Genomic DNA, 27,998 nt, shown 5'->3' with positions numbered 1-27,998 from the left:
GTTCTGGAAAGTCAGCTCCCAAAGCCTTCAAGACTAAAAGGTGTGGGTTCTGCTGAATTGGGTCGTCTTCAAGCAGCCTTTTATAGTTTAAAAGTCCAGCGGTTAGTTTATATAGGAAAAGGGCAAGGGTAGACTGCTGTTGTAAGCTAGGATATGCAAAAGTGGCCTAGGGAGAAAGAATGCACTTTTCTAAATAAACAAAAGCATAATATTTATATATGCAAAATATATAAATATAGCTGCGTGGCGACATGATAAAATGTGCAGCTTTAAAGGGGACCGGCCATGTTTAAGCAGAAATTGGAGCCCTGTCCTTTCTTCCTTCCTTCCTTCCTTCCTTCCTTCCTTCCTTCCTTCCTTCCTCCCTCCCTCCCTCCCTCCCTTCCTTCCTTCCTTCCTTCCTTCCTGCACTGCTGAGTTATATGCCCAAAATGAACTGCTCTGCCTCTGTAGTCTTACAAATCTGTGAAATGTAAGGTTTTGAGCGTGATATTAATTTGTAGATGGAGGATCCCAATGTAATTTAATTTTAATATGTCAATAGCAAATCATTAATATATTAAACATCTATATCCAACAGATTTGTGTACTCTTTGACACCCGTTTTCCTTTTTTCTGCCTTAATGGTTTAATTCTCTTGCACTTCAGGATGTCTACACCACCTCTAGCAGGGCCAGGATTGCCTCCTGGTCCATTTTCTGGGCCTCAGGGTCAGGCTGCACGAGAAGTGAACACAGCTTCGTTGTGTCGCATTGGTCAAGAGACTGTGCAGGACATTGTATTCCGCACTATGGAAATCTTCCAGCTGTTAAGAAATATGCAGGTAAGGAATCCCCTGTCCAAATAATGCTATTCTATTTTCCTCTCTTGTAGAAAACCTGAATTAAATTGAAAAAAGTGCACAGTAAAAAACATATAAGCCAAAACAACTTTGGCATTCAGAAAAGGAAGTCTTTGCTGCCTACATATTCTCATTAAAAAAAAAACCCCGCTTTAACGATTTATCTGCCTTTCTCCCCAGATAATTTACTTTTAAAATTGGAGAATCTTAGCTTCACTAAGAATATAGTAAAGGAGGCAGATAATTCTTTTCTAATTAATCTGCCTTTGGAGAGAATTCATTTTGAGTTCAAGATTTTTTTTTAGACAAAATGAGCTGCTCTAAAGAAAACAGACCAATTGCATATTCTAGTTAAAATATAGGCAAGTGATTTATAAATTGATAATAGTGGGTATGTAAGTTTTATCTGGGATTTTTTTTTCTTAATGTAGTATATAATCTCTTTGCTTCTACTTATTTGCATGTACCTTGAAGGCAGCTGGTAAATGTTACTTTATTATTCTATAGTTGGTAGATTTGTAGGATTTCCCCATATTCACTTTTATTTCTTAGAAAATTCCTCCCCCGTTTTCAATCTTTAAATTCTAAAATAACTACCCTAACTTTTCTTGTTTTATTTTGATTATTTCGGATTATTTTTTAATGTAATTCATATTTCCATTGAATTTGTTGAGAATGTCTATGTATTCACCAGTATTCTTTTAGCAATCTAGAGTTTTTATACGGACTGTTTTAAAAGCATAGTTTACAGCCCTTTGCATCCTAAAAAAATACATTTCTCTGGTTGCAGAATAATATTCTTTATTCAAAATTTGAGAAAAAAAATTATCAAAGAAAATTATTTTGGTGTGCCCCTTGAATTTAACATGTTTATATCTGTTCAGCAGATCTCAATCAGATTCTCTTAATGCAGAAATTTTGAAGCGGAAGGCTGTGACCGCCTTCCACTTTTCAGGACTTTGCGAGCAAACCTAAGGGGAATCACAAATTTGGGGGTGCCTTTGCATACAACGTAATATTGGTGTCAGAACATGCTCATAATATGTTTGGACAAGCTAACAACAAGATCAGAATTTTCTTTAACTTCTGTTATAAGGCAGAAATATCAATCCAGAATAAATATGAAAAGTGGCAGTGGTCATGTTAAAAATAGAATCCCAGAGTTTAGGATGATGCAAAATTATGCAATCATACATATTTATTTATTTATTGGTTCGTTTTATATGCCGCCCTTCTCCGGAGACTCAGGGCGGCTTACAATGCATTAAGCAATAGCCTTCATACTTTTGTATATACCTGCTTAGTAGGGCTTTCGCCCCCCCCCCCCCCCCAAGCGGTGTTCTTTTTTATACAAAGTCAGCTTATTGCCCCCACAATCCGGGTCCTCATTTTACCTACCTCGAAAGGATGGAAGGCTGAATCAACCTTGAGCCTGGTGAGATTTGAACTTGCAGTAATTGCAGGCAGCTGGTGCTACTTAACAGCACTTTAGTCTGCTGCGCCAGACTAAATGTGTTTTAAATGTTATTGTTTTATTATTACACTGTTTCAGTAGCAAAATTGCCTTCCTATGATATTACATAGTAACTTTGGTATTACAGCAAGTGGTTCCCATTGATTTCCAAGGTTCAATGGGATTACCCATAATTGTTATTTATTTATTTGTTTGTTTGTTTGTTTATTCAGTTTCTATGGCTACCCATCTTAGTCAAGTGATGCTACATAATTCTTAATTCTATTAGCTAAAATAGTATTTATTAAATTATTTTCATAAAATAACTGAGTGTCAAGGAACACTGAAGCCTCATGAAGGCATCAGTGAGCTGAAGAGATTCAAAAATTGTGGGTGCTTCAGCACTAGAGGTTTTTAAGAAGAAACTAGACAGCCACTTTTCTCAAAATGTATAGCGTTTCTTGCTTGAGCAGGGAGTTAGACTAGAAGACCTTCAAGTTCCCTTCCAGCTCTATTCTGACTACAACTAGCTTGTGGACCTCTGTATTAGAGGCTTCTGGATCTATTTCTAGAAAATAGGAGTGGGAGCACGCTAATAATCAAAGTCCTTTCAGACTTACTGTCAGCCTATATGGTATGACATACGATAGGATATATGATATATTATTCTACTTCTAAACTGCCTTTGGTGAATCAGACTTCTCTGATCTATCATAATATTTGCCAAAATGTTCTTAAAATGAGAGGAAATTGCTCTTAGTAGGATCTTCTCAGAAGTAGCTCTGACTTTATGGAATTTTTTTCCGGAAGAAACTCAATCGGTATTCAAAAACATATTTTGTAGACATGTCTGATAATTTTATGGTGGTGTTTTAATTTTTGATTATTATTTTCTATTTTGTTATATGCTTCAGTGAAAGGAAGTATAGACATTGGATAACATTTATTCTAAATAAATGGAATGAAGCTCAGATAGTTTTTGGAAACTAACAAAGTTTTTGTCAAAAACTTTTCACGTTTGTGGAAGAAATGAGAGGTTTTCTTTTGTCATTGTATATTCTCAACGATGGCTAAAATTTGATTTCTTTCTATTAAATATTTGAATATTCCAGCTTCCAAATGGTGTCACCTATCATACGGGCACATATCAAGACAGATTGGGAAAGCTGCAAGAACATCTGCGCCAACTTTCAATACTGTTTCGGAAACTGAGATTGGTATACGATAAGTGCAATGAAAATTGTGCAGGACTTGAACCTATTCCAATAGAGGTAAGTGAAATGGGGAGACAGGCACAAATATTTAGATCAGAAGAAGAGGGAAGCTGATTTGTTTCCAAATCTCATTTATTCTAAAATCCCCAAATTCTCCATGTGAAACCTGGATTAAAATGGGTACACAAAACGCTAGTAATAAGTACTGAAAAATCTTGACTTAATGGATCATTGGGGAAGGAGTGGTTCCATTAAATACAAATGTCTGTAAAGTTCAAATTTATCTTGTTTACATCCATTTATATTGTTTGCATAATTACCTAATTGATGCAAATAGCACCATTAGCACTAAAGCTTCAATTTAGTAGACAAATCCTCAATTTAATAGACATTTGTCTGTTAAATGGGATAAAGCCCAAATGAAATCTTTGTCCACTATATCTGAAGTCCACTCAGCTGAGGTCCATTAAACCAAGAGTTTACAATAATGCTCTCTTCAAAAATGCGCTCCTGCTTTACCTCATGGTTTCTCGATTGCCACAACAAAGAGAGGGAAAATTATTGTATTGCTCTTACTGTAAAACTACTGAGAGCTAATGTACTGCAGATCACTGAAGGATCTGCCAGAAGATCCAGATCAGCTTACATAAGGTATTCATCATGATTTCCAGATGGTGAAACTTAATGTATTTTCTGCTTATGTCTTTTTATCGTGGTTGAAAAAAGTTTTAGGGAGTTTGCAAGTTGGTAAAAGGCAAAGTATATTTTTATTGCTTTGAGACATCTTAAATTTCCTAAAATGTCCAAAAACAGATTGTATAATATAAATGCTCTTAGAAGAAGAAACATTTCTGTAATTTCATATTTACCATAATTAACTTCTTCTTATGACATAACTTCTCACACCAGATTCCACCAGATATTCTCTGTCTTAATATAGGACTTTTTTTCCCACATTTATAGCAGCTCATTCCTTACGTGGAAGAGGATGGCTTTAAACATGATGATCGAGGAGCCACCAACCAGCTACTCTTCGCTAGTGAAGAAAGACGGGAAATCATGGAAGTTATCAAGGTAGACCGTATTCTATTTGTGTAATTGTAATTGTAAGCCAAATACCATGTTTCTCCGAAAATAAGACCCTGTCTTCTATATTTTTTTGAACCCTGAAATAAGCGCTTGGCCTTATTGCCATGTGCTCAAAAGCCCGATTGGACTTATTATCAGGGGATGTCTTATTTTGGGGGAAACAGGGTATATATATTTAACTCATTGAAAACAAAGATGAGTAAGTAGAGCCCAGGACCCTGTTGGTTTATAGTTGTGAAAAAGAAATAGAACAGACTATAGAATATTCTTTATTGGCCAAGTGTGATCGGACACACAAGGAATTTGTCTCTGGTACATAAGCTCTCCGTATATAAATAAGCAACAAAGTGATAAATCATAAGATACAATCATAAATCATAAGTTACAACCAACAAAGTATAGTCATAAAATACCAATAGGAGTAGATAATAGGAAAGATGGGAAGGATAATAGTAATAGACTCCTGCTACATAGTTATATATTCTTAAGCATAGACAGTGTTGTGGGAATTAGGTGTTTAGCAAAGTGATGGCATGGGGAAAGACAGTCTTTGTGTCTAATTGTTTTAGCATGCAATGCCCTATAGTGGATTTCTGAGGGGAGAAATTGAAACAGTTTATGCCCAGTTTATGGGAGGGGCCTATAGATCTGTCTGTGTCTGTCTGTCTGTCTATCTATCTAACATGTTTCCCCGAAAATAAGACCCTGTCTTACATTTTTTTGAACCCTGAAATAAGCGGGAAACAGGGTATCTATCTATCATCTATTTACATTATTGGGTAGTAGAAAAAGGAAATCTAGGGGTGAGAGTGCCTTAAAGACAATTTTTGAACAACTATCATTGAAGGTGCTTATACTCAGATTCTGTAGCAAACATTTCAGAACATTCCAGAACTTTCAATTTTTCATTAAATTGTTTTAATTTGTAAAGTAGCCAAGTTGGCTTATCAAGCATATTAATAAACAAATTAAAACAATTTATAAATGAATTTAAAATCCTAGAATGGTCTGAAATGTTTGCTACACGGTCTCAGCCAGTTTGGTCTAATGGTTAAGGCACCAGGCTAGAAAGCAGAAGACTTTGAGTTCAAGTCCCAACTTAGCCATGAAATACAGCTAGATGAGTTTGGACCAGTCACTGTCTCTCAGCCCAACCTACCTCACATAATTGTTAATTGTGAGGAAAATAGAAGTTTAGTTTAGTTTAGTTTTAGTTTTATTTGATTTATATACCGCCCTATTCCCGAAGGACTCAGGGCAGTGAACAGCCACAAGATAAAACACATAAATACAAAATTTAAAAGCAAAATAAAACCGAATTAAACAATTTGGCCCAAGACAGATTTAAAACACCCCAATAATTAAGAACAGATTAAAATTTACATTTTAAAAGGGAAAAAAGGGAAAATTAGGCCAGGCCAGCCTGATGGAATAAAAAGGTCTTGAGAGAAGGAAGAAGTATGTTGGATATATTTGCTGCCTCAAGTTATTTCTAAAAATAATAAAGACAGGATACGAATAAATATCATTTTCTCCTTTAGTTATATATTAATTTTCCAGGAGATTATATTACACTATTTTATGTATTTAAAGGTTACATTAGAAAAAAATATATTCCTTCTTCCAGGGCTGTATATGGCAATTCTGTATTTTTACATTTTGAGATGATAATATTCTGGATATCCTTAACTGATCATGAATTAGTATTTGTTGCTGATTTTTATTAAATGCTAATACTTGTAGGACACTGTCATTTTATGTTTTGAAAATTAATTATGTGTCTGGGGAAACCAATCAAACCTTAGAAATTCTACTTAAGTCCCAAATGCTCCTCTTGTAATTCTTTTTAGTCCTGTACCCTCAATGTACATGCTCAGTTCTTGTAGCCATTTCATTCATTAGCCATTGTCTGGATTTTTATTAATTAAAAATATTAAAATTACCCTTTTTTTTTCTGTTTAACTTGATTTGTTGGGACTCCTGGCTTATAATGGTTTAATGAATTTTGTTAGGTGCTTTATTCATAAATTTACTGTGCCATAACCATTCAGTCATTTGCTTGGTCTTTTCATTTGTATAAGGATGGGGCTAGTTATTCATTCGTAGAACACTAATTGAAAAACAATACATTCTTCTAAAAAGTCAGGACCTATTTTCTTTCTTCAATTGGACTCTTCTATCAAATGTCCTACATTATTCTCCCTTGAACTCCTATTGTCCATTGATAGTTATTTTTTATTAGAGTAAATTCTATGCAGTTCTTGGTACGCTCTGAGCTTGGTTGTTTGCTTGCAAACATTTCATTACCCAACTAGGCAACATCATCAATGCAAGCGGGTGTAGTGTTCTGCTGCCTATTTATATGCAGTACCTTATAAGAATTTCTATTTGGAACTTCAAGTATCCATATTTGTTAAGTAGATATAATTTGCTAATTTGAAGAAAGACTCATTTTGGACAGAAAATCTACAGCTTCCTCCAAAATTAACATCTGACCCTGAGGTTCGACTATCCATAAGTACGTCTCTATTCTTGACATTTAAAGAAGGTCATGGATGTGCTCAATCATTTAACAACCTAGATCGATTTAGATCTGTCTATTTTTTTTTCCCAGACAGTATTTTGGAAACCACTATTTGTTTCCTTCAAAGGATTGTCAGTTTTACTTTTTGGAGAGAAATTGCATTACATTTTTAAAAAAAACAGTAACAGTTGATGGGATCAAATATCTGTAGGTAAATATTTGTCTGTGGAGAGCAAGCAACTGTTAGCTTTGCATGGATTGGTTTTGCTGTAAAAGGAGGCCGTAGAGGGGAGATAGGTAGAAAGATAGGGATAAAGGTAAAGGTTCTCCTCGCACATATGTGCTAGTCGTTCCAGACTCTAGGGGGCAGTGCTAATCTCCATTTCAAATCCGAAGAGCCAGCGCTGTCCGAAGATGTCTCCGTGGTCATGTAGCGAGCATGACTAAATGCAAAAGGCATATGGAACGCTGTTACCTTCCCACCAAAGGGGGTCCCTATTTTCCTACTTGCATTTTTAATGTGCTTTCAAACTGCTAGGTTGGCAGAAACTGGGACAAGTAATGGGAGCCCCGTTACGCGGGACTAGGGATTCGAACCGCTGAACTGCCAACCTTTCAATCGACAAGCTCAGTGTCTTAGCCACTGAGCCACCGTGTCCCTTTTAAGATAGGGATAGAGAGAGATACTTTCCATTTGGTATTTAAAAGATGAAAAAGAGCTTGTGTGTTTCTTTAAAATAATAAGCTACACTGAGTTGTATTCAACTGGTATCCTTGAAAAAAATTCTTTATCCCCTGAAGGGAAAGCTTTTATCTCAGGAACCATTATTTTTTTATCTCCCTGTCACCTCTCCAATTTACTTAGTTTCCCCCAGTGTTTGTTCTAAAGGATCTGAATAATTGGGTGTTGTTGCACGGAGAAGAGAAGGATCGCTATTTAGGCACATCCCTATATTTATTTCCATTTCTATGCTACTGTCAGAAGCTGCCATAAGATCAAAAAGCCATTGTCAGCAGAAGGATGCCAGCTGTTTATAATCCAGTATCTATTCAGTTTAATCTACATAGGCCTAAAATTAATTGTTGCAGTGGGCAGAGTTTTCCTTGGTTCACTGATTTAACTCTCGCAGAACAAAGTTTGTAGGAATAAGCATACACAAATGTTAGGCTTACAGGGAATAGTCTTTTATGGCAGGTTTGTGGAGTGGCATTCTGACATCACCCTTATAGCACTTATAGTCAAGGCTATGGTTTTCCAAGTTGCAATATATGGCTGTGAAAGCTGGACCATAAGGAAGGTTGAGTGCCAAAGAATTGAGGCCTTTGAACTCTGGTGCTGGAGAAGACTCCTGCGAATCCCTTGGACTGCAAGGCAATCAAACCAGTCAGTCCTAGAGGAGATTAACCCTGACTGCTCTTTAGAAGGCCAGATCCTGAAGATGAAACTCAAATACTTTGGCCACCTAATGAGAAGGAAGGACTCACTGGAGAAGAGCCTAATGCTGGGAAAGAGAAGAACCTAATGCTAGGAAAGGGTATACACAGTATACTCATACAACGAAATTGACTTAACACCCAAAAAACAGGTCCAACACACATAACATCCCCAAACACACTCCCACCCACCACAATTCCCCACCCCTAAACCACCCAAACATTCACACAACAGACCAAGTAATACTGTCCAACAGCTCACTGATGGTGGCCCTTTAGTTCACTGTTAAGTGCAATTATAGCTCTGGGATAAAAACTATTCAGAAAACTTGCAGTCCGAGTTTTAATTGTTCTGTATCTTCTGCCAGAAGGCAACAGTCCAAAAAGATTGTAAGCAGGATTGGAAGAGTCTCTGAGAATGTTATGCAACTTTCTCAAACAGCGAGATTCGAAGATGGTAGCTGGAATCAACAACAATTCTGAACCTATAATAGAAGTTAGAAGAGCTTCAGAGAGCAAGGACAATAGAAGGCCAGACAGAATAGAGTAAGGAGCCCTGTTCTCCCTCTTCTTCTTGTCCATCTCTGGATAAGGCTTTGATTTCAGAGACCTTGGGAGTTAGACACATAGTTGTTGAATGGTTGGGATAAAGGAAACATGATAGGAATTAAAAACTCCATCTCTGCCCCTGAACTATTTTCTGCAAAGTGACGTGCAGTTTTGCATGGAGTGGGGGAATTGTATGAGTCTTTGTCATAATTTCTTCATGGCAGGAGGGAAGGGGGACATGCTCTTTATGCTAAAGATGGAATCAAATTTTCAGCTTTGGTGTTAAAATCTACAGTTGCAAATTAATTTCCAAGTTAATGCAGCTGTCAAATTAGCATTTATGATTAAGGTACTTGAAGTGTGATGTCTTTTAGCCATTTGTCTGCGAAACTGATCCTTGAGTTGACAAAGATAAATGCACAAATGAGATGATGTAAGGTCTTGTGATACAAAAATCATTGAATGAAAAGTAGGAAATTGGGGTCCAGAGGACTTTGGCTGCAATCCATCAGGGCAGAGCAGTGGTTTTCAGCCTTGGCATCATTAAGATGTGTGAGCTTCATTTCCCAGAATGCCCCAGCCAGCATCCTAAAGTAGCCAAGGTTGAAAAATACTAGGATAGAGCAAAGCTAGGGAGCCTTTTATGCCATTCTGTCAGCCATAATCCAGAATGGTTAACATGGAATAGCTACCCTGTGGGTGATGGCCAGGGACAAACCATTCATTTACTTGCAGAGAAAAAGGAACAGATTAACTGGGTCATTTATCTCCGATGCCTTAAATATTCTCACTCAATGCTCTGGGTAAGCATACATATAGAAAAAATGAACGGTAAGTAGGGAGTCTAAAAAGCCCTGAACTCCAGCAGTCTTATTTGCAACATCCCTGTGCAAAACTAATTTGAGTGTTCATATGGAAATGCCAGACTACAGCCCTAATTCAAGTTTGATTAGAAATGCATAGAATGAAATGTGACTGCATTGGCTGGTTCTGCCTCAGCCTCGCTTCCTGCCATTTGGCCTTCCATGTAGTAATATAGACAGACACCCTGCATGATTAAGAACCCTGATTGCGTTGAATTCTAAATTGCATTGGAAACCTTCAAATTTATGGAGAATAATGGGCCAGGCAACCCAGGTATAGCATAGTCAATGAAGCCCAAAGCCACATCCCTATTCTGTACTCATGCAGTTCTAACCCTGAGGAAATTTAATGCCTGAATACATCTTGAGCTGTCTGCATTTTGTTGTTGTTGTGGTTCATTGTTTCCTTTCTTCCAGCATAAAGATATAATTCATGCATTATATATAGTAGTCTTTTGACTGCAGACTTTTTTTTTTGCCACAATAAAGCTACAAATCCCCGTGCTATTTTTTTTAAAGAAAAAAATTATTTCAATCATTAAAATATCTCAGAAAGATAAAAAATTGCTTTCCAAAGAACCAGTTTGACATTTCAGTTTCTGTCATTGCCAATTAGTGAGAAAAAGGATGCAAGGAAGCATTGGATTTCAATATAAAGAGTGCCTAGATGTTTTAAAAAAGCAAACAAAAAACAAAAAAGCACAGTGTGAATTTGGGAAAGCAAAGTATTAGACTAAACTAATAATGTAACATTACATAGGATTTTACTGTAATATAAATTTATGTGAGTGCTTTGTTTTCTTTAACTGTTAATATATTTTACAATCTCTTTTGGGGAGGTTATATGTTTTGCCTTTGTTGTACACAAATGCTGATTTGTTTATCGTCTTCCTTGGAGTGATCTTGTATGAGGAATTTCATAAATGTTTATGATATAATGTAATCGCTTCTTTAAAAAGTACACTGGTATCACTGCATTATGATTTTTGCTTTGAAACCTTACCACCAACCACTTTTCCCCCACAAAAAAAAAAATTGCATTATAGTCTCCTGTTTTTTAAAAAAAAAAAAATTAGAAGGGCACTTTTTCAAAATAATAGCCTGGGATAAATATTTATCAATTTCTACAGAGCAACCCTGTTTGAAATAAACTTAGCCTGACTGATACCCCATGCAAAATGCATAAATGAGCAAGAAACGTCAGAGCTCAATATGTGCACTATTGCTTTGGCTTCGGCTTGATTTGTAGTCCTGTGCTCAGTCACCTGGAAGTAAGGTGCATTGAGCTTAGTAGAACTAAATAGAACTGAATAGACATGCACAGGCCTGTATTATCAAGCCTAAAGCAGCTTTGTGTTACATCAGGGGCCCCCAACCTCTGTGGACCAGCACCTGGCTGCGCCATGCCAGAAACCAGGCCGTGCAAACAAGTGAAGCTCCATCCGTGGTATTCAGGAAGCTTTCGAAACCATGCCCCCTCCTGTCCACGGAAAAACTTATCTCCACAGAACCGGTCCTTGACATCCAAAAAGTTGGGGGCCGCTGTGTTACATGACACCTGTTACATTCTTTGTAATATTTTCCAGCATAAAACAAAAAGAAAAGAAGAAAGTTGCTGCCCTGTTCTCAGAGCAATGCTCTACCATCCTGCATTTAAATAGTTCCATGTTGGGTGAGATCTTTGATTCATGTACATCCCAACTTCTGGATAGCAATAGCAATAGCACTTAGACTTATATACCGCTTCACAGTGCTTTACAGCCCTCTCTAAGCAATTTACAGTGTCGGCCTATTGCCCCCAACAATCTGGGTCCTCATTTTACCCACCTCGGAAGGATGGAAGGCTGAGTCAGCCTTGAGCCTGGTGAGAATCGAACTGCCAAATTAACCTGCAGTACTGCATTCTAACCACTGCGCCGCCATGGCTCATTGATGATACAGGCCTGTGCATGTAGTGAGGTAATCCTCACTCTAATAATGGTTAGTTTAATAACGATTCAAAGTTACAACAGTGCTGAAAAAAGTGACCTGCAGACCATCCTCAAAGTTCTGACTGTTGTACCTCCCTCACAGTCTCATGATTGCAATTCATTTACATGGTAGCCAGCTGGGATTTACCGTGATTGCAGCTTTCCACGATTCCAATTTGCAGTCTTCTCAGCTGCCTTCCGGACGAGCAAAGTCAATGGGGAAGCTGGCAGAGAAGGTCACAAATCACGATGATAAGAATGTTTCAGTCAAACGACTGCAGCAAAATAGCTTGGGTATGGTTACATGATGCTTCACTTAATGACAATACTGCCTAATGATAAATTTCCGGTTCCAATTGTGGTTGTAATTTGAGGACTACTCAAAGTTAATAACAAATAATTGGTGCCAGAGAAGGGGATGGTACCCGAGAGTAGCCATATTTTTCTAGTGAGAGAGCCAAGATTGTTTAACCTCCTCCCAGGTTACCCTGAAAATTTGGGATATGTTTCTTATGAGGACCCAGATTGTGGGGGCAATAAGCTGACTTTGTATAAAATATACAAAAGTATGAGGGCTATTGCTTAAAGCATTGTAAGCCGCCCTGAGTCTCCGGAGAAGGGCGGCATATAAATAAATAAATATAAAATAAAATGTTTAGTTTATTATAGGTAAGTGTTACAGGAAGATGGATTCATCACATCTCACACATAGCTTTTGGATCTATTCGAAGAAAATACAATGCTTAAACTTGTGAATGAATAAATACTTAACAGATGTAAATCATCCCCATTGTTCCTTTTCTGACAGTCGCTATTTATTGGATTTTTATGCTACCACAATTGTGTGACTCTTGGCACTACACAAATAATCACGGTATAATTAATATAATGGAAAGGAACAGGACCAATCAAATCAGTATTAACTTACAAGCGGAGCAATCTATAGGAATTCCTATGATGTTATCTAATTAATTTTTAAAAGTGTTCCAGAAAAGCTCTGCCTTGAGCTGGTTCTTCAAGGCCAGCAATGTCAGAGCAAAATTTTATTTCCAGGGAAAGGCTGTTCCATGATGAAGCAGCGCATCTTCTTGTCAGTCACCTGAGCACCCTCCATTTCCCAGTTCTGGGTCATAAACTGCTTAATTCCAGGATATTAGTATCAGACGGGGCCGCGGTGGCTCATGTGGTAAGACACTGGGCCTGCGCACCGCTGAGGTCGGTGGCTCGATTCCCGTGAGCGAACAAGGGACAAGAAAGTGTAGGGACAAGAAAGGAGCCTCCCCAATTGCCTACCGGGATTCAGGCGTCCCATGGGTAAAGATAACACCGCCAAAAAAAATTCCTTTCACAGAGGCAGCCAGCCACCTCAATGATCCCTGGCTAGCATGTGTCATATGCTAAAAAAAAAAAAAGTATCAGACAAATGTAATTGAAATAGAAGGTTCTGAAAGTCCTATACATCAGGGGTCCCCAACCTCCGGTCGGTGGACCAGCACTGGTTCGCGGCATGCCAGAAACCGGGCCGCAGAAATAAGCAAAGCCCCATCTGCGGGATGCAGGCCGCACATGGAAGCTATGCCCCCTCTGGACCATGAAAAAACCTCTCCCCCGGAACTGGTCCCTGATACCCAAAAGGTTGGGAGTGGGTACTGCTATACAGGTAGTTCTCGCTTGGCATCTGCTCTGTTTAGTGACTGTTCAAAATTATGATGGTGCTGAATAAGTAACTTTACACCCAGTCCTCGAGTTTGCAACTGTGGCAGTATCCCCCAGTCACATGGTAGTCATCTGCACATTTCACAGCCAGCTTCTGACAAACAGAATCAATAGTGAATCTGACAGTGAAATTGCAAGTCATGGTCCCGTGATGTCTTGCTTAACAACTGCAGGTGATTTGCTTAATGACTGCTTAGTGGAAGCGAGGGCGTAAGTCAATCACAATCACATGACGTCTTGCTTAAGGTCTTGGCGATGAAGTTGCCAATCCCAATTGTGGTCTTTAAGCAAGGACTACTTGTAGAGGATTTCATTGAGTAAAACCAGCATTTTAAATTGTTCTTGGAAATCTGCTGATAACTGATGCAGGACACAGGTATAATGTGCTGATTCAGTTCTACAGAGGAATTATTGAGTCTGTCATCTGCACCTCTATAACTGTCTGGTTTGGCTCTGCAACTAAACAAGACAAACCCAGACTTAATTAGAACTGCAGAAAAAACAATAGCTACCAACCTGCCTTCCATTGAGTCAAAAAGAGGGCTGTGAAAATATTTACAGACCCCTCGCATCCTGGACATAAACTCCCTCGCTTCCACTAAGCAGTCATTAAGCAAATCACCTGCAGTTGTTAAGCAAGACATCACGGGACCATGACTTGCAATTTCACTGTCAGATTCACTATTGACTCTGTTTGTCAGAAGCTGGCTGTGAAATGTGCAGATGCTACCCTCAAAATGACACTATAGGACACTGCACACCAAAACAACTAGACACAAGGACAGTTTTTTTCCCAAATGCCATCACTCTGCTTAACAACTAATTCCCACAACACTGTCAAATAATTTACTAAGACTATTACTATTATTCTTCTCTTCCTTACTGGTATTTATCTCTTCCCACTTATTACTATAACCATGTTGCTTGTATCTTTCAATTATATTGTTTTTATTTATTTCCTAGTACGATTTTGATAGCTTATTAGTAACCTTGACTATCACTAAGTGTTGTTATCTTTTTATTCTTGATGAATATATTTTATTCTCTTTATGTACACTGAGAGCATATAGTACACCTAAGACAAATTCCATGTGTGTCCAATCACACTTGGCCAAGAAAGAATTCTATTCTAATTCTATATCAGCATCTTGATATTGATGGGCCCATAAATAAGGTCTGTCAGTTACTTCATGTCAAACAACAACACAAAATGCTATAGGACCTTAGTAGTTCCAATAATGAATTTCCTGAAAAAGATGCCGTGGTCCCATTTGTATCAAGTCCAGTCTAACTCCGACATTCTTCTCAAGTTATGACGGGAAAACTTTGGGGAACAATTAATGAAATCGGGTAATTTTCCCTGATTGTCTTCAAACATTCTTCAAAAAAAAAAAAAAAAGGTTTTTGAACCTATGACAATTCCTAAGGGATCTGTCACTAGAGATAATGAACATCTTTTTCCTAGCTCACCTGTAACTTGCTCACTGGGATTGAAGTGTTGAAAAGGTAGAGCATTTTCCTTGATTCCTGAATGATAATTAAAAAGATGGACTGCACCTTCCAAAGCTGCTTTATTGTTCTCCACACAAAAGAATTTCGTTTCTTCCTTAGTATTAGCTTGCACTATTATCTCTGTGGCAATCTTTTAACTGGGGTTGCTAACTTGAGCTTCGGTTGAACTAAGGCTCACCTTAGACACGATCTGAATGGAAACTTTTCTGGGTCAGCATTTGATTCTTTGAAGGGCACCGAGGCGCTCTCTATTCATTGCCCTCTATGGAGGACCAGCAGAAGTAGGCAGCATGAACCGTGTGTACCATTTCTGAATCAATATTTAATTTGCACTTCCCTGTCAATGATGCAGACATATATTGAAGTGAATTAAATTGGCTGGAAGTCAAGGCTGCCTTTCACTGTAACCTACGCAGTCTGAAGCTGACATTTTACCAGCCTTTCAGTATTTGTGCTACATTTCAAACCAAGTCACCTTAAACCAACTTCCTCAACCTGTGGCAATCTAGATGGTTGGAACTGAATTCCCATCAAATCTCAGCCAGCTTGTTTGCAGGGATGGTTGAGAGTCATGTAAGTTGAAGTCCAGGGCATTTGGAAGGCACCAACCTGGGAAAAGCTGCACAATTAGTTGCATAATCTTAGCAAATTATGTTTTCACACATCGGATTTCTGTGTAAGACTATCCTTTCTCCTTGTTCCCTTTCCTCCTCCTTTTTCAATGGCTTAGGGTAGGTCACCTTGATTCCAGGAACATTATGCACTTGTGCTAGCACTTTTCACGGTTTGTTACTAATGAGTAGGCTCTTGTTTTCGTTTCCTTGAAAAAAAGCAAGCTTACTTTGCAGTACCAAATATTCATGAGCAAATCTTCCCTCTCCACACCCCATTTATAATCTGAAATCTGGAAGCCACTGAGATATTCTTGCCATCTGAATAATTTAAAATGTGTCAAGTTCCTTTTGCCGAAAGGACTTACTATTTAAATTAAAGAGCCAGATTCAGGAGAGCTGACAATTTTGGGGTTTTGTTTTGTTTTTTGGTACAAATTACATTCTGAATGCATTTCCCTCTTACTCATATGATATTTCTGGAATTCCAGTTTATGGCATTTCTTTTAATATGTATATGTACTTGTGCTTAAGGTGTCTCTTTTATACTATGCAGCTTGCAAGTTGTAGAGGTGATCTTTCATTGTGTAAAAATTGGTTCAACACAATATAATGTTGTCTGTGGCCTGGTTTTTGCCTTTGAATAGTCAGTTGTTGGTGACAGAGTAGCATTGATGACAGCCTATATACTTAGCCAGAACTAGCTGCAAGATCTTCCACACTGATCTTCACCTGTCTTTTTTCCTGATTGTGTGGCCCTGGATTTTAATTAACTTTTACATACCAACTGTATGCAAAAGCATTTTGAATTCAGAATATCTTGAGTTATGAATGAGCTGCTCCAATCTTGAAGGGACCCAACCTGTCCTGTGTTCTAAACTCTAAATGGTCCTGAACTTGAAACATGGTTGATCTGAAATAAAAATCCTTCTGATATTTTGAATGCCTTGTAATCATTTCATACAAACTAGGTCTTACACATTTACACGGAAATTTCCTACAGACTATATTTCTTGTGGGTCTACATACCATTTTTAATTTGGTGTCATCGAAGTCTGGCTCAGCTGGTGATGACTACATGGACGAGTGACTGTTATCTCGAACTATCTCCAGCAATTAGATTTTTAAGGGCAGTTTTGTAATCTACTTTGTCTCATTCAACTATCAACTGTGAATCGCTCCATGTTTTCTAATCCAGTTCTTACAATAGATTCTTGTTAATCAGGTGTTTTGAGGAACTATTATAACCAGATATTCTTTTACCTTAGCCAGAAGATCTGATAGTTCTCTACATAATGCAAAGGCAGATACCTAGAGGTAAAGTAAAAGGTGCGTCTAACTTACATAGTTGCATCCAGTGTCAGAAAGTAGGTACAAAACGGCAATTGTGATTTCATGCCACACTTTTGTCATTGTTGTGATTTGTTGTGAATCCCTGTAGTTTAATATGTTAAAATGCATTATATATTTAGATAGGGTCTACAGCAGAGGTCTTCAAACTTGGCAGCTTTAAGACTTGTGGACTTCAACTCCCAGAATGGACTTCTCCCATAGCTGGCTGGAGAATTCTGGGAGTTGAAGTCCACAAGCCTTAAAGCTGCCAAGTTTGAAAACTTGTGGACTTGAAGATCTCTAGTATACAAAAGCTTTGCTGTAGGTAATGATAGGAAGGTAAACTTCTTTCTCATTGCTATCCTGTTCATTGCACATTTTGATATAATGTTAATTTTCATATTCTTTTTCATCTCATTTCCATTCTTTGGTATAGGTATGTAGATTAATCTTTTCCAATCTAGGCTACACATTTTTGTTCCATATTTGTTGCAATAGAGTTGTTAGTACTTTCACTGAGACCCTATTTGCCCAGGTTGCTTTCCTATTTAATTCTATATGTTTCTATATGTATTCATTCTCTGCAGTGCTTCTGTTCTATATTTCCCTTTTTTAAAAGATCTTCCTACAGTCTTTCCGTCTTTCTTCAGCTTTATTTGCCCCCATTAAGTCTCTTTTGCGGTTACTCTTCATTACTTTCAACTAAAAATTGTCTTATTTTTCCTTCCTTGTTGTTTTATTTGTTAGTGTCTTTCATTGGTTTCCTTGTGTTTTCTTCCTTGTGTCCACACTCAATCGTCAATCCCTTCTTATTTTTCAAGATTTTCATATTCTTTTTTTTTTTTTTGGTTATCATGTTAACTTGTTTTTAAAAACAACTTTGGTATTTTTCACTTTGAAATTTTGACACTAGTTTTCCACTTCACAGATCTTATCATTTCTGTAGCTCTCTTATTTTTCCATGTAAATTAAGCATCCAGAATCTGTTCTCTACTTTGATTTTATATTCTGGAGAAGTATGCCCTGCAAGTCAAATCTTGCTGATACATTTACTTTTTTATTTTTATTTAACCTGTACATTTCTCTCCACACAGAATTATAGATGGCCTCAAACTTGTTAGCATTTCATAAGCAGACCATTACTCTAATTTGCTTGCATTTAACATCTCTTAAATGTTCATATAATTTTTTAGTCTTCTACAATGACATCTTCAGCAAGCACATATTCTTTCTAGCATTGATGTTCATTGGGTGTTCACTAATTCTAATAGATATTAGAAACTCTTCCCATCCTGCTTACAATCTTTTTGGACTGTTGCCTTCTGGCAGAAGATACAGAACAATTAAAACTCGGACCTCATGTTTTCTGAATAGTTTTTATCCCAGAGCTATAATTGCACTCAACAATGAACTAAAGGGCCACCATCAGTGTGACCTGTTGGACAGCATTACTTGGTCTGTTGGGTGGATGTTTGGGTGGTTTAGGAGTGGGGAATTTGTAGTGGGTGGGGGTGTGTTTGGGGATGTTATGTGTGTTGGACTTGGTCTTTGGGTGTTAAGTGAATTCTGTTATATGGGTATACACAGTATACCCATATACAATGACAATAAGGTTATTATTATTATATTGTCCTATTGGGTTGTAAGGAGCATGGGGGCTTACATGGTTCACAAGCAGCAAGCTTGCGTTCGAGACCCAAGTTCTGCCATGGAGCAGAGTGAGCTCTCATCCTTCACTCCAGCTCCTGATGGGGACATGAAAGGAGCCCCCAACTGGGCGTGGCCTGGACAATGGTGATGGCACCGGCCAATCCTTTCAACCCAGAAACGCCTTGGTACTTTTGACGCGAGTGCAATGCGATTGGATTGTAACCAAGCACATATTCAGCTATTATGGCTTTTCAGGTGTTATTCCCCAAAGGTGTGAGTTGAAACATTAGCAATTGTCTAAAGCAGCTGGGTCTTTTCCTGGGATTGCATGGCTGCCTGCCATAGCTGTGTTCTGAAATTCCAAGAAAAGATGCATCTGCTTCAAAAGATTGCAGACACTTTGCAACTTGTACTCTCTGAAATGTCTTTCTGAAATCAACTCAGAATTGCTTGCCCTTTGGAACATCATTCTGTTGGCAATGGCCTTAATGCTTTGCACAACCACCTGATTTAAAAGGCTTCCACTTCTCTGAGCTTCACTTATTTCTAAAACAACCAGTGCGCTTTGCGTCAGCTATTACAATTTATCTTTGTTTCGGTCTTCTTACATTCCCCATTCTCTATCCTTTTCAGATGTAAAATCCTCTGGCATAATCGCTACTGGTAGCTATTAAAGTTGGCAATATCACCTCCAAATCTACTTGTGAAAAATTCAGCATTCTTCTCTGGTAATTAGAGAAGTCCTTTCAGCTCTCATTGCCTACTTGTTTAGCTATTTCAACCATGATCATAATGGGTATTTCTTTGTCTGCAGCCATAGTTCTATGAATTGCAGTTGCCTTCTTCCAGGTTTGATTTTGAAGTTTCTAGTGGGTTGGTTTCTTTCATCCCTGCAAAGACCTCTTGTCCTCTCCCTTCTGTGAACTATACTTCACTTTGACCCTCTCCTTTTTACCTTATTGTCACTAATGACCTCAGGTTTAAATCCACCTTGCTCTCACGAAGCTACTGAAGCTACTGAGCCCTTCCACCATATAAAGTCCTCATCTTCTGGAAAAGCATACTCCCTTCTAAAATGTCTTGAGCTACTAACACTCTTTAAAGTGAGAGAACATTTAATGGGATGTTTATCAACTGGCAAAGTTAGCACTTGGGGTTGAGAAATACATTTGATCAGTGGAGCTTAAAAAAATTTTTCAGGTCGCAGCAAGAGGGGAAGGAATGTTTGGGCATCGAAATGTGGTATCGATCCCTCCCTCTCTTTCCGAATCCAAATCCTTGGATTTTTTTTGGAAAGGCCTGCTGTTTGAAACAAGAGGAACACAAAATGGATGGGTTCCTGTTTATCTGGTGCCAGCGACTGGACCTTAATGACTGCGACACTATAGGGCTCTGCACACCAGAACAACTAGACACAAGGACCATTTTCCCCCCATACCATCACTCTGCTAAACAACTAATTCCCACAACACTGTCAAACTATTTAGTAAGACTGTATTAATATTCTTCTTCTCATCTTTCCTATTACCTATCTCCCTTTCTACTTACAACTGTAACTTTGTTGCTTGTATCTTTACAATTTATATTGTTTTATTTAGATTCCTATTACGATTTATGTTGATTCTATCATTAAGTGTTGTATCTTACAATTTGTGATGAATATATTTTTATGATGACTATGATCAAGGTTTATCACTTATGGCTTTTATGTACAATGAGAGCTTATGCACCGAAGACAAATTCCTTGTGTGTCCAGTCACACTTGGCCAATAAAGAATATTCTATTCTATTCTATTCTATTCTATTCTATTCTATTCTATTCTATTCTATTCTATTCTATTCTATTCTATTCTATTCTATTCTGTGGCGCAGTGGTTAGAGTGTAGTACTGCAGGCTACTTCTGCTAATCACCGGCTGCCAGCAGTTTGGCAGATTGAATCTCACCAGGCTCAAGGTTGACTCAGCCTTCCATTCTTCCGAGGTGGGTAAAATGAGGACCCAGATTGTTGGGGGCAATATGCTGACTCTGAAAACTGCTTAGAGAGGGCTATAAAGCACTGTGAAGCGGTATATAATTGCTATTGCTATTCTATTCTATTTATTCTATTCTGCCATTTGTTTATTATTTATTTATTTATTTATTTATTTATTTATTTATTTATTTATTTATTTATTTATTTATTTATTTATTTATTTCAGAAACTGCCCATCTCCTTCACAGAGAAACATACAGAGGCAGTGTGCAAGTAAAATATAAAAGCATAAAAAACTGTATATAAAATTTTATTAGGAGGCCAAGAGAGTTATTAATTCCAAGTTAAAACGTGAGGGGGGGGGATTTTCATGGCGCTTGTGTGAACCGCAAGGAAGACAGCAGATCCATTTCTTCAGACATTTCTGAAAGGCCAGGAGAATGAGGAACCACCTCACTTTGGGTTGGTTGGGTAGGATGTTCCAAAGGCTGAAGGCAACGGCAGAGAAAGTCCTCTTCCTGGATCCTGCCGGTCGAAATCCTTTAATTTGACCAGCGGGACAGGCTGATGTAATGGGGCAAGGATGGTTATGCAGTTGATCACCTAAGTGAAGACTGATTGTGGTAGTAAATCATAGAAGTGCACTTTTTGTGAGGAGGAGTTAACAAGGCTGGCAATACAGCAGCTATAACAAAATGATTGGATCTATGTAGCCAAATGTTGTTTATAAGTTTTCCGGGTGTATGGTCCTAAAACTAGCAGCAGAGGGAAAAGTTTCCATGCCTCTACCAGAAAAAAAAAGTCATATAAATCAATAACTATAAAATTCATTTATGCAGAAACATACCTTTCTTCTCCACTTGAAGTTCTGAAATCATTCTCTTACTGGGGCTGTTGGTTAATGTGTGTTTTCTAGATTACTTCATTGTCTTCTTGATTTTCTTTTTCAAGTTTTACCTGTTATTATTTGTCATGTTTAAAAAGCATCTCTCCAGACAGCTGTCCCTGAGACAAATGGCTGGCAAAAGAAGAGCTAGTAAACTTTATAGGATTTCATTCTTTAGAGCATTTCTAAAATACGAAAGAAAAAGGTTGGCCAGATAATTTGAATTTATTTTCCACCAGCCATAATATGCAATTATTTTTTTTTCTCTGCTGTAAAAATAAAGTATGTTTCTCATTGTAACTTTATTGCAGAGGTTTTATTACAGCTACAGCAGCTGAAAAGTAATTAAGTTTAGCAGTTGGAAATGGACTTTTCACCAGATATGAAAGAAATTCAACAATTTCTCACATTTAACTCATTGAAAGGAGGGGGGAGGGGGGAAGAACAGGGAGAGAGTCTCTACTAAATATTTAAAGTTTCCTCAACAAAACGTATCTTGAGTATGATCTATAACAGTGTTTTTCAAACTTGGCAACTTTAAGATGTGTGGGCTTCAGCTCCCAGAATTCCCCAGCCAGTGTTGGGCTAGAAAGTTGAAGTTCCAATGTTAAAGTTGCCAAATTTAGTTAGAGTCAAGATCATGTGAAGTATTGCCACTATACAAAACCATAGTAAGACCACATCTGGAGTATTGCATTCAGTTTTGGTCACCCAATTATAAAAAAGATGTTGAGACTTCGGAAAAAGTGCAGAAAAGAGCAACTAAAATGATTAAGGACCTGGAGACTAAAACATATGAAGAACGGTTGAAAGAATTGGGTATGGCTAGTCTAGAGAAAAGAAGAAGTAGGGGCGACATGATCAGTGGTGGGCTACTGCCGGTTTGGGCAAACTGGTAATTCTGACCAGCGGCTGGACTACCCACCTACGCTGGCGCTATCACATCTTATATAATTACCAGTTTTTCAATGCCACGTGCATGCGCGGAAGGCGCTCGCTCACATTTTCGGTTCTGGGCAAACCAATTGTTACAGTATCCCACCTCTGGACATGATAGCAATGTTCCAGTATTTGAGGGGCTGCTACAAAGAAGAGGAGGTCAGCCTATTTTCCAAAGCACCAGAAGGCAAAACCATAAACAACAGATGGAAACTAGTCAAGGAGCGAAGCAACTAGAACTAAGGAGAAACTTCCTAACGGAGAAAAATTAACAAGGGGAACGGTTTGCTTCCAGAAGTTGTGAGTGCTCCACCACTGGAGGCTTTTAAGAAGAGATTGGATAACCATTTGTCTGAAATGATATAGGTGTTCTGTCCCCGTCTCACACACGCACACAAACAGTCAGCCAGGAGTTAAATAAAACTTGCAGACAATAAATTCCTCTGATAACAGGATTGGCAGCAACTCAGTAGCTGCTTGCCAAGAACTTTACTCACAGAGGGAGGTGTTCCTCCTCTGTCAGATAAACCAAAACAAATACACAAAGCCACAGAATTGTCAAGTCCAGTCCGTATTAAATCCAAGGCAGGCAGATAACGTAGTTTCAGAGATACAATGCGACTCGCTAGTTGTTTAGTTTTGTCCATCACAAAACTATGGCCATCACACCCCCTTTTATCCCCTGTGGGGTGTGGCAGTGACTCAGCTTAATCTCTGGCATGCCTCCTTTTCTGCTGCGTGCGCTTGTCTCTCCGACACTGGCGTGGATCCAGCCAAGAATTATCTCCGTCACTGTCCGACTGCGACTGCTCGGCGATACCTGGCTCCTGGCCAATCTCTTCTCCTTCGGGAGACACCTGAGGCATTGCCAGAGAGGAGGGTCCTGGAGAGGAAGGCCTGGCCAACTCCTCTCCTTCACTTTCGGAGCCTTCTCCCTCCGATAAGACGGGCTCGGGGGTCGGAGTCACAACAATAGAGTCTTCTGCTTGAGCAGGGGGTTTACTAGAAGACCTCAAAAGTGCCTTCCAACTCTGTTATTCTGTAGCTTTGAAAAGCACTGATCTACAATGTGGAATGGGTTTTAGAAAGGTTTAGTACAGCCCGGTTAACTTAATATAGACATGAAATACATTGCAACATTTGGAGGTATTGAACTCTGTCAAGAGTTCCTCAAAGAAGCCAAACAACACAAAGCAAAAATCCATTGAGCTCTATCTAGTTTAAAAGTCACAGCATGGTATGGCATTCCTGTTGCAGTCTGGAGAGAACCCCATGGGGCAGTTGAGAAGGAAAGCCACACAGTGTGTAACACTAAAATCTAAAGAGCTGAACCCCAGGAAAAACATTCATCCGATAAAATATGCTTGAGTAGGCATGGCTCCTATCTTTAACTGCAAATTCAGATTGAGCTTGCTAACCTAGGAGGCAAAATGCTATGCAGCCGAACCAAATTGAACATTATTACTTTGGGACTGAATGTAAAATGGATTTGGGGGGGGGGGGGAATGAGTGTTACACTCTTTATGCAGAGAGATCTAAGTGACATCACACTGTGAGACTGAAATTGCAAATGCCTCAGTTCTCAGTCATAGAGAAAGCACGGACTAAGCTATACTTTTTGGCCTTGGCAAAATCAAACTGCTTCAATAGCACATTTGACAGAACTTTGTAGTAACTTAATTCATCTCTACGCCAGTCATTAAGGCGACCTATTTGTGCAAAGCTTTTGCGGAGGCAGTCCGGTTTTGTGGCTTTAAACAGATGGTTTTAAATTGGGAAAGGAAGCGGCTGCCTTCAGTTTTTCTAAGCTTTGTCTTCACTTACTATGGTTTTTTTTTCTTTCATTCCTTAAATATTGAGGGTAAAATTCAAGCCCTTGTGGCCTGAGATGAAGTGCGGTTGAACTCAGTGGGTTTTAATTTCCGAGTAGATATGGCAAACCTACTTACAGTAATAAATAAATATATAATAAATACATGCCAAGTTCAGCTACATTAATCACCATCTCTTAAAATGATGGGCAAATGCAGGTAAAAGTTGTCTTTGTTACTAAAATCCCTGCTGAACAGAATGGTGCCTTAGACTTCTATTTCTAGTTCCAACAAGTTATTGGTAGATCTTTCAAACTTAATAGAATTCTGCTTGATTATTCATTTTCATGCAACAGGATTAGTCTCAGCTGGAAATCAAGTTTGATATACCGGTATATATATATATATATTTATTGGCAAAGTTATCTGCAGAGCTGGTAGGGCTTGTTTCCCCTCATGGCTCCACCTACCAGTTGTTAATCCTTCCAAGATGTAAGCATCTTTCTGCTGTAAAGTAGAAACTTCCAGTGAGTTTCTCCTTAAAAGAGGCAGCGTGAGTATTACAAAGTTTTGCTTTGTAAGTTTAGAACCAGTTCCTGCAGTAGGGATCATTCTGTATCCCTCTATATATTCCCTGCATGATTTAAGAAACCTGGAAAATGAAGGGCAGAACTTTTGCAAGGACCCTTCAAGGGGAAATAAAGAACTTCCCCAGGTACTTATTTATTCCACAATATGGAAAGGTCCATGCCAGGGGCTAAATCAGTGTGTGGAATTCGTTGCTTTCCAGATATTATTGAATGTCAGTTTTTAGCCTGCATGGCTAGTAGGGAGGCAACCTGGTTAGATCAGTAGGATTTGAATGGCAAAGGGTTTTCTATCTCTGAGGTAAGTACAGTATAGTCTTATAATAGTCTTTTTCTTTTCCCTTTTCCCTTTGCCTTTCCTACTTTCCTCCCCTCCCGTCTCCTCCCGTCTCCTCCCGTCTCCTCTCCTCTCCTCTCCTTTCCTACCATTGTTGACTCCTGCCAATTGCCTGAACTAATCCCTACAGTTTTCTTGGCAAGGCTTCAGAAGTGGTTTGTCACTGCCTGCTTCCTGTGGTTAAGAGAGCATGACTACTAGTCCAAGGTCACCCAGCTGGCTTCATCTCTAAGGCGGGACTAGAACTCACAGTCTCCTGGTTTCTTAACCACAACCCCCAAACTGCCTCTCGTATCATCTTCATATTGCTTCTTTACTACCTGATCAGAGCCCTCGTTTTTGCATATTTTCAGTGCTCTTATTCCTGTAGCCCCTCTACTGACATAAGCTTGCTAACAGGGAAATATCTTTTTAAGAAAGGAGATGTGCTGTTTTATTCCAATCAGGCACAGAAGTTGCAGCCTACAGTTGGGAAATCAAGACAGGCCAAGAGACGGTCTCCTTCTTTGACTGTCTCTTAACTCATTCTCTTTCCAGACAATGGCTATCGGCCATTAATCTTGAGCTTTCTACCTTGATTTGGCACTGAGCAATAGATGTTTTTGCTGTCCTGCACACCACCATTGCCTCAATTAAAATTCACAGTGTGTAGCCCAAACAAGCAGCGCTGTTGACAGTTTATTTTCTCTTCCCCCCCCCCAATCTCTTTTCACAGAAACTGAAACAGAAGAATCAACAGCTGAAGCAAATCATGGATCAATTGCGGAATCTCATTTGGGACATAAATGCCATGTTGGCAATGAGGAACTGAATACGTTTTCTTTCTGTCTCATTGTGATATTTGATGTTGTTTGTTACAGAAAAATAACTTTTTAACGAAGACCACGGGTATTCGATTGTACCTTAAATAATCATGTATATATTGATTATACTTCAGTTATATATATTTAAGCCTTGGAAGTTCTAGGCAATGGATAAATTCAATGTAAGCTTTAATTTTCAGATCCAAGATGGGCAACTTTTATTTTTGAGGTTTGGCCAATAGTTGAAAATAGTATAAAGTTTATTTCATGAAGAAAACCAAGTAATAGTTTGTCTTAGAGCAGAGGTCTTCAAACTTGGCAGCTTTAAGACTTGTGGACTTCAGCTCCCAGAATTCTGGGAGTTGAAATCCACAAGTCTTAAAGCTGCCAAGTTTGGGGACCCCTGTCCTAGAGAATGCATGCTTGTTCTCAACAAGAAGTGAGCTGGAACAAATAAGGTAATTCTGATTTCATCTTCATAACACTGCCTAGAATGTACCAATCTGCGCGACCAACTTACTGCTAATGACTGAAAGCCTGGCACTCAAACAGGAAAGAGGAAAATGTCAAGGAAAACTTTAGCAGACTGGAGAATGTTTTGGTTTTAGCAATGGCGGATAACGATTTGAATTTCATTTTCTTTTCTTTTTTTAAACAAATATATATATATATATATTTGGTGTTAATTTAAAATAATTTCCAGCGGTGTCGCCTTCTTTGTTTGTTGCAATTAAAATGGAGAAATAAACGTGAAAGCACAGCTGACTTCAGAATTATAAGAGGCCATCCATGTTGCATCACAAATGGGATCAGAACAGGACAACAGAGGCTACCCCTCCTTTTACCCCCCCCCTCCCAGATGGTCAGAAATGTTTCAGAACAAAATACTAGCCTCCATCAACCTACCACCTTAACATCGTAAAAATGATTTTTTTTTCATTACAGTTGATAGATGACATCCTGCCTGACCTTAATAAATACATTCAAGATTGCCTTCTTAATCGGATGCCTTTTAAAGTGCCTAACACTATTTTGGTAGGACTTTCTGGAAATGGAATGTCTTTGATATATTTTTAAATGCATTGAGCCCTTTTCATCTAAAAGGGAAAAAAATATTGCTATGTATCTTTTACCGCAATTCTGTTGGGGTTTTTATCCCCTCTTTTTGGTCCTTTCTAGAGATGGTAACAACTTTCTTTCAGGAGTCTAAACCAGCTAGAACAGGGGTGTCAAACTCAAGGCCCGGGGGCTGGATTTGGCCCTCGGGGTGCTTAAATCTGACTCGGGGGGCCGCCTTGGAAACAGCAAAGGACTGACCCACGGTGCCTCTGCCAGTGAGCTCTGTTTTCGCTGGCATAAGGTTGCAAGTGGCCATCGTAGCCAAAAACAGAGCTCGGGAGCCTGTTTTTGCTGACAGAGCCCTTGGGCCACCAGAGACGCCCCCAACACAAGTGATGTTGGCCCCACAAGGTCAAACACAACCCTGATGCGGCCCTCAATGAAATTGAGTTTGACACTCCTGAGCTAGAATGCTTCCTTTTTAAGTATGGTTAGATCAGAAGCTCTTCAGTCTGCCGAGACCTCCTTCTGAGTGGTGAGATATAGAGATTGAAAAGTAGTTGGACATTACACTTGTGGAATGAAGACCATCTCACTGTTGTCCCTTGTTACCCAAACCCCAAGTTTTATTGACTTACGGAATCTAGGAATTCCATTCGGGTGTTATCCATTTGTTGGAACTGATAATTCATTGAGATGCGTTCTCCATGTGTTGGGGTCCAATCACTGCCATCCCTAAGTACCGGTCAAGGGTGGTGGAAAATACGCTCCCATTTCCGTGGAATGCACCAAGTTGAAGCAAACGAATGCCAGCCACTGTTTAGCAGGCCCTGTGATTTGTACC

The 27,998-nt window shown here is 38.7% G+C and overlaps 1 protein-coding gene across 1 annotated transcript; it reads left to right on the top strand.

Moving 5' to 3' along the window:
• The first annotated feature begins 2 nt into the window (after positions 1-2).
• On the top strand, positions 3-26,992 carry MED30 (mediator complex subunit 30). Its single transcript, XM_070942043.1, has 5 exons — positions 3-40; positions 649-823; positions 3,407-3,565; positions 4,472-4,582; positions 26,008-26,992. Exons 2-5 carry the CDS (start codon positions 650-652, stop codon positions 26,101-26,103), a joined length of 540 nt encoding a protein of 179 aa, XP_070798144.1. The 5' UTR covers positions 3-40; position 649; the 3' UTR covers positions 26,104-26,992.
• Positions 26,993-27,998: the final 1,006 nt, after the last annotated feature.

This window comes from Pituophis catenifer, unplaced genomic scaffold (genome assembly GCF_029215685.1).
Source record: "Pituophis catenifer annectens isolate HBS135680 unplaced genomic scaffold, rPitCat1.0.hap2 SCAF_3, whole genome shotgun sequence".
Lineage (NCBI taxonomy): Eukaryota > Metazoa > Chordata > Lepidosauria > Squamata > Colubridae > Pituophis > Pituophis catenifer.
The sequence above is the reverse complement of the archived record's forward strand: the minus strand, read 5'-3'. Positions and strand labels throughout refer to the sequence as shown.

Coding starts and splice junctions, on each gene's coding strand:
- MED30 (XM_070942043.1), top strand. CDS start 650: ATGTCTACACCACCTCTAGCAGGGCCAGGATTGCCTCCTGGTCCATTT. Junction 824..3,406: donor AGCTGTTAAGAAATATGCAG/GTAAGGAATCCC, acceptor TGAATATTCCAG/CTTCCAAATGGTGTCACCTA. Junction 3,566..4,471: donor TTGAACCTATTCCAATAGAG/GTAAGTGAAATG, acceptor CCACATTTATAG/CAGCTCATTCCTTACGTGGA.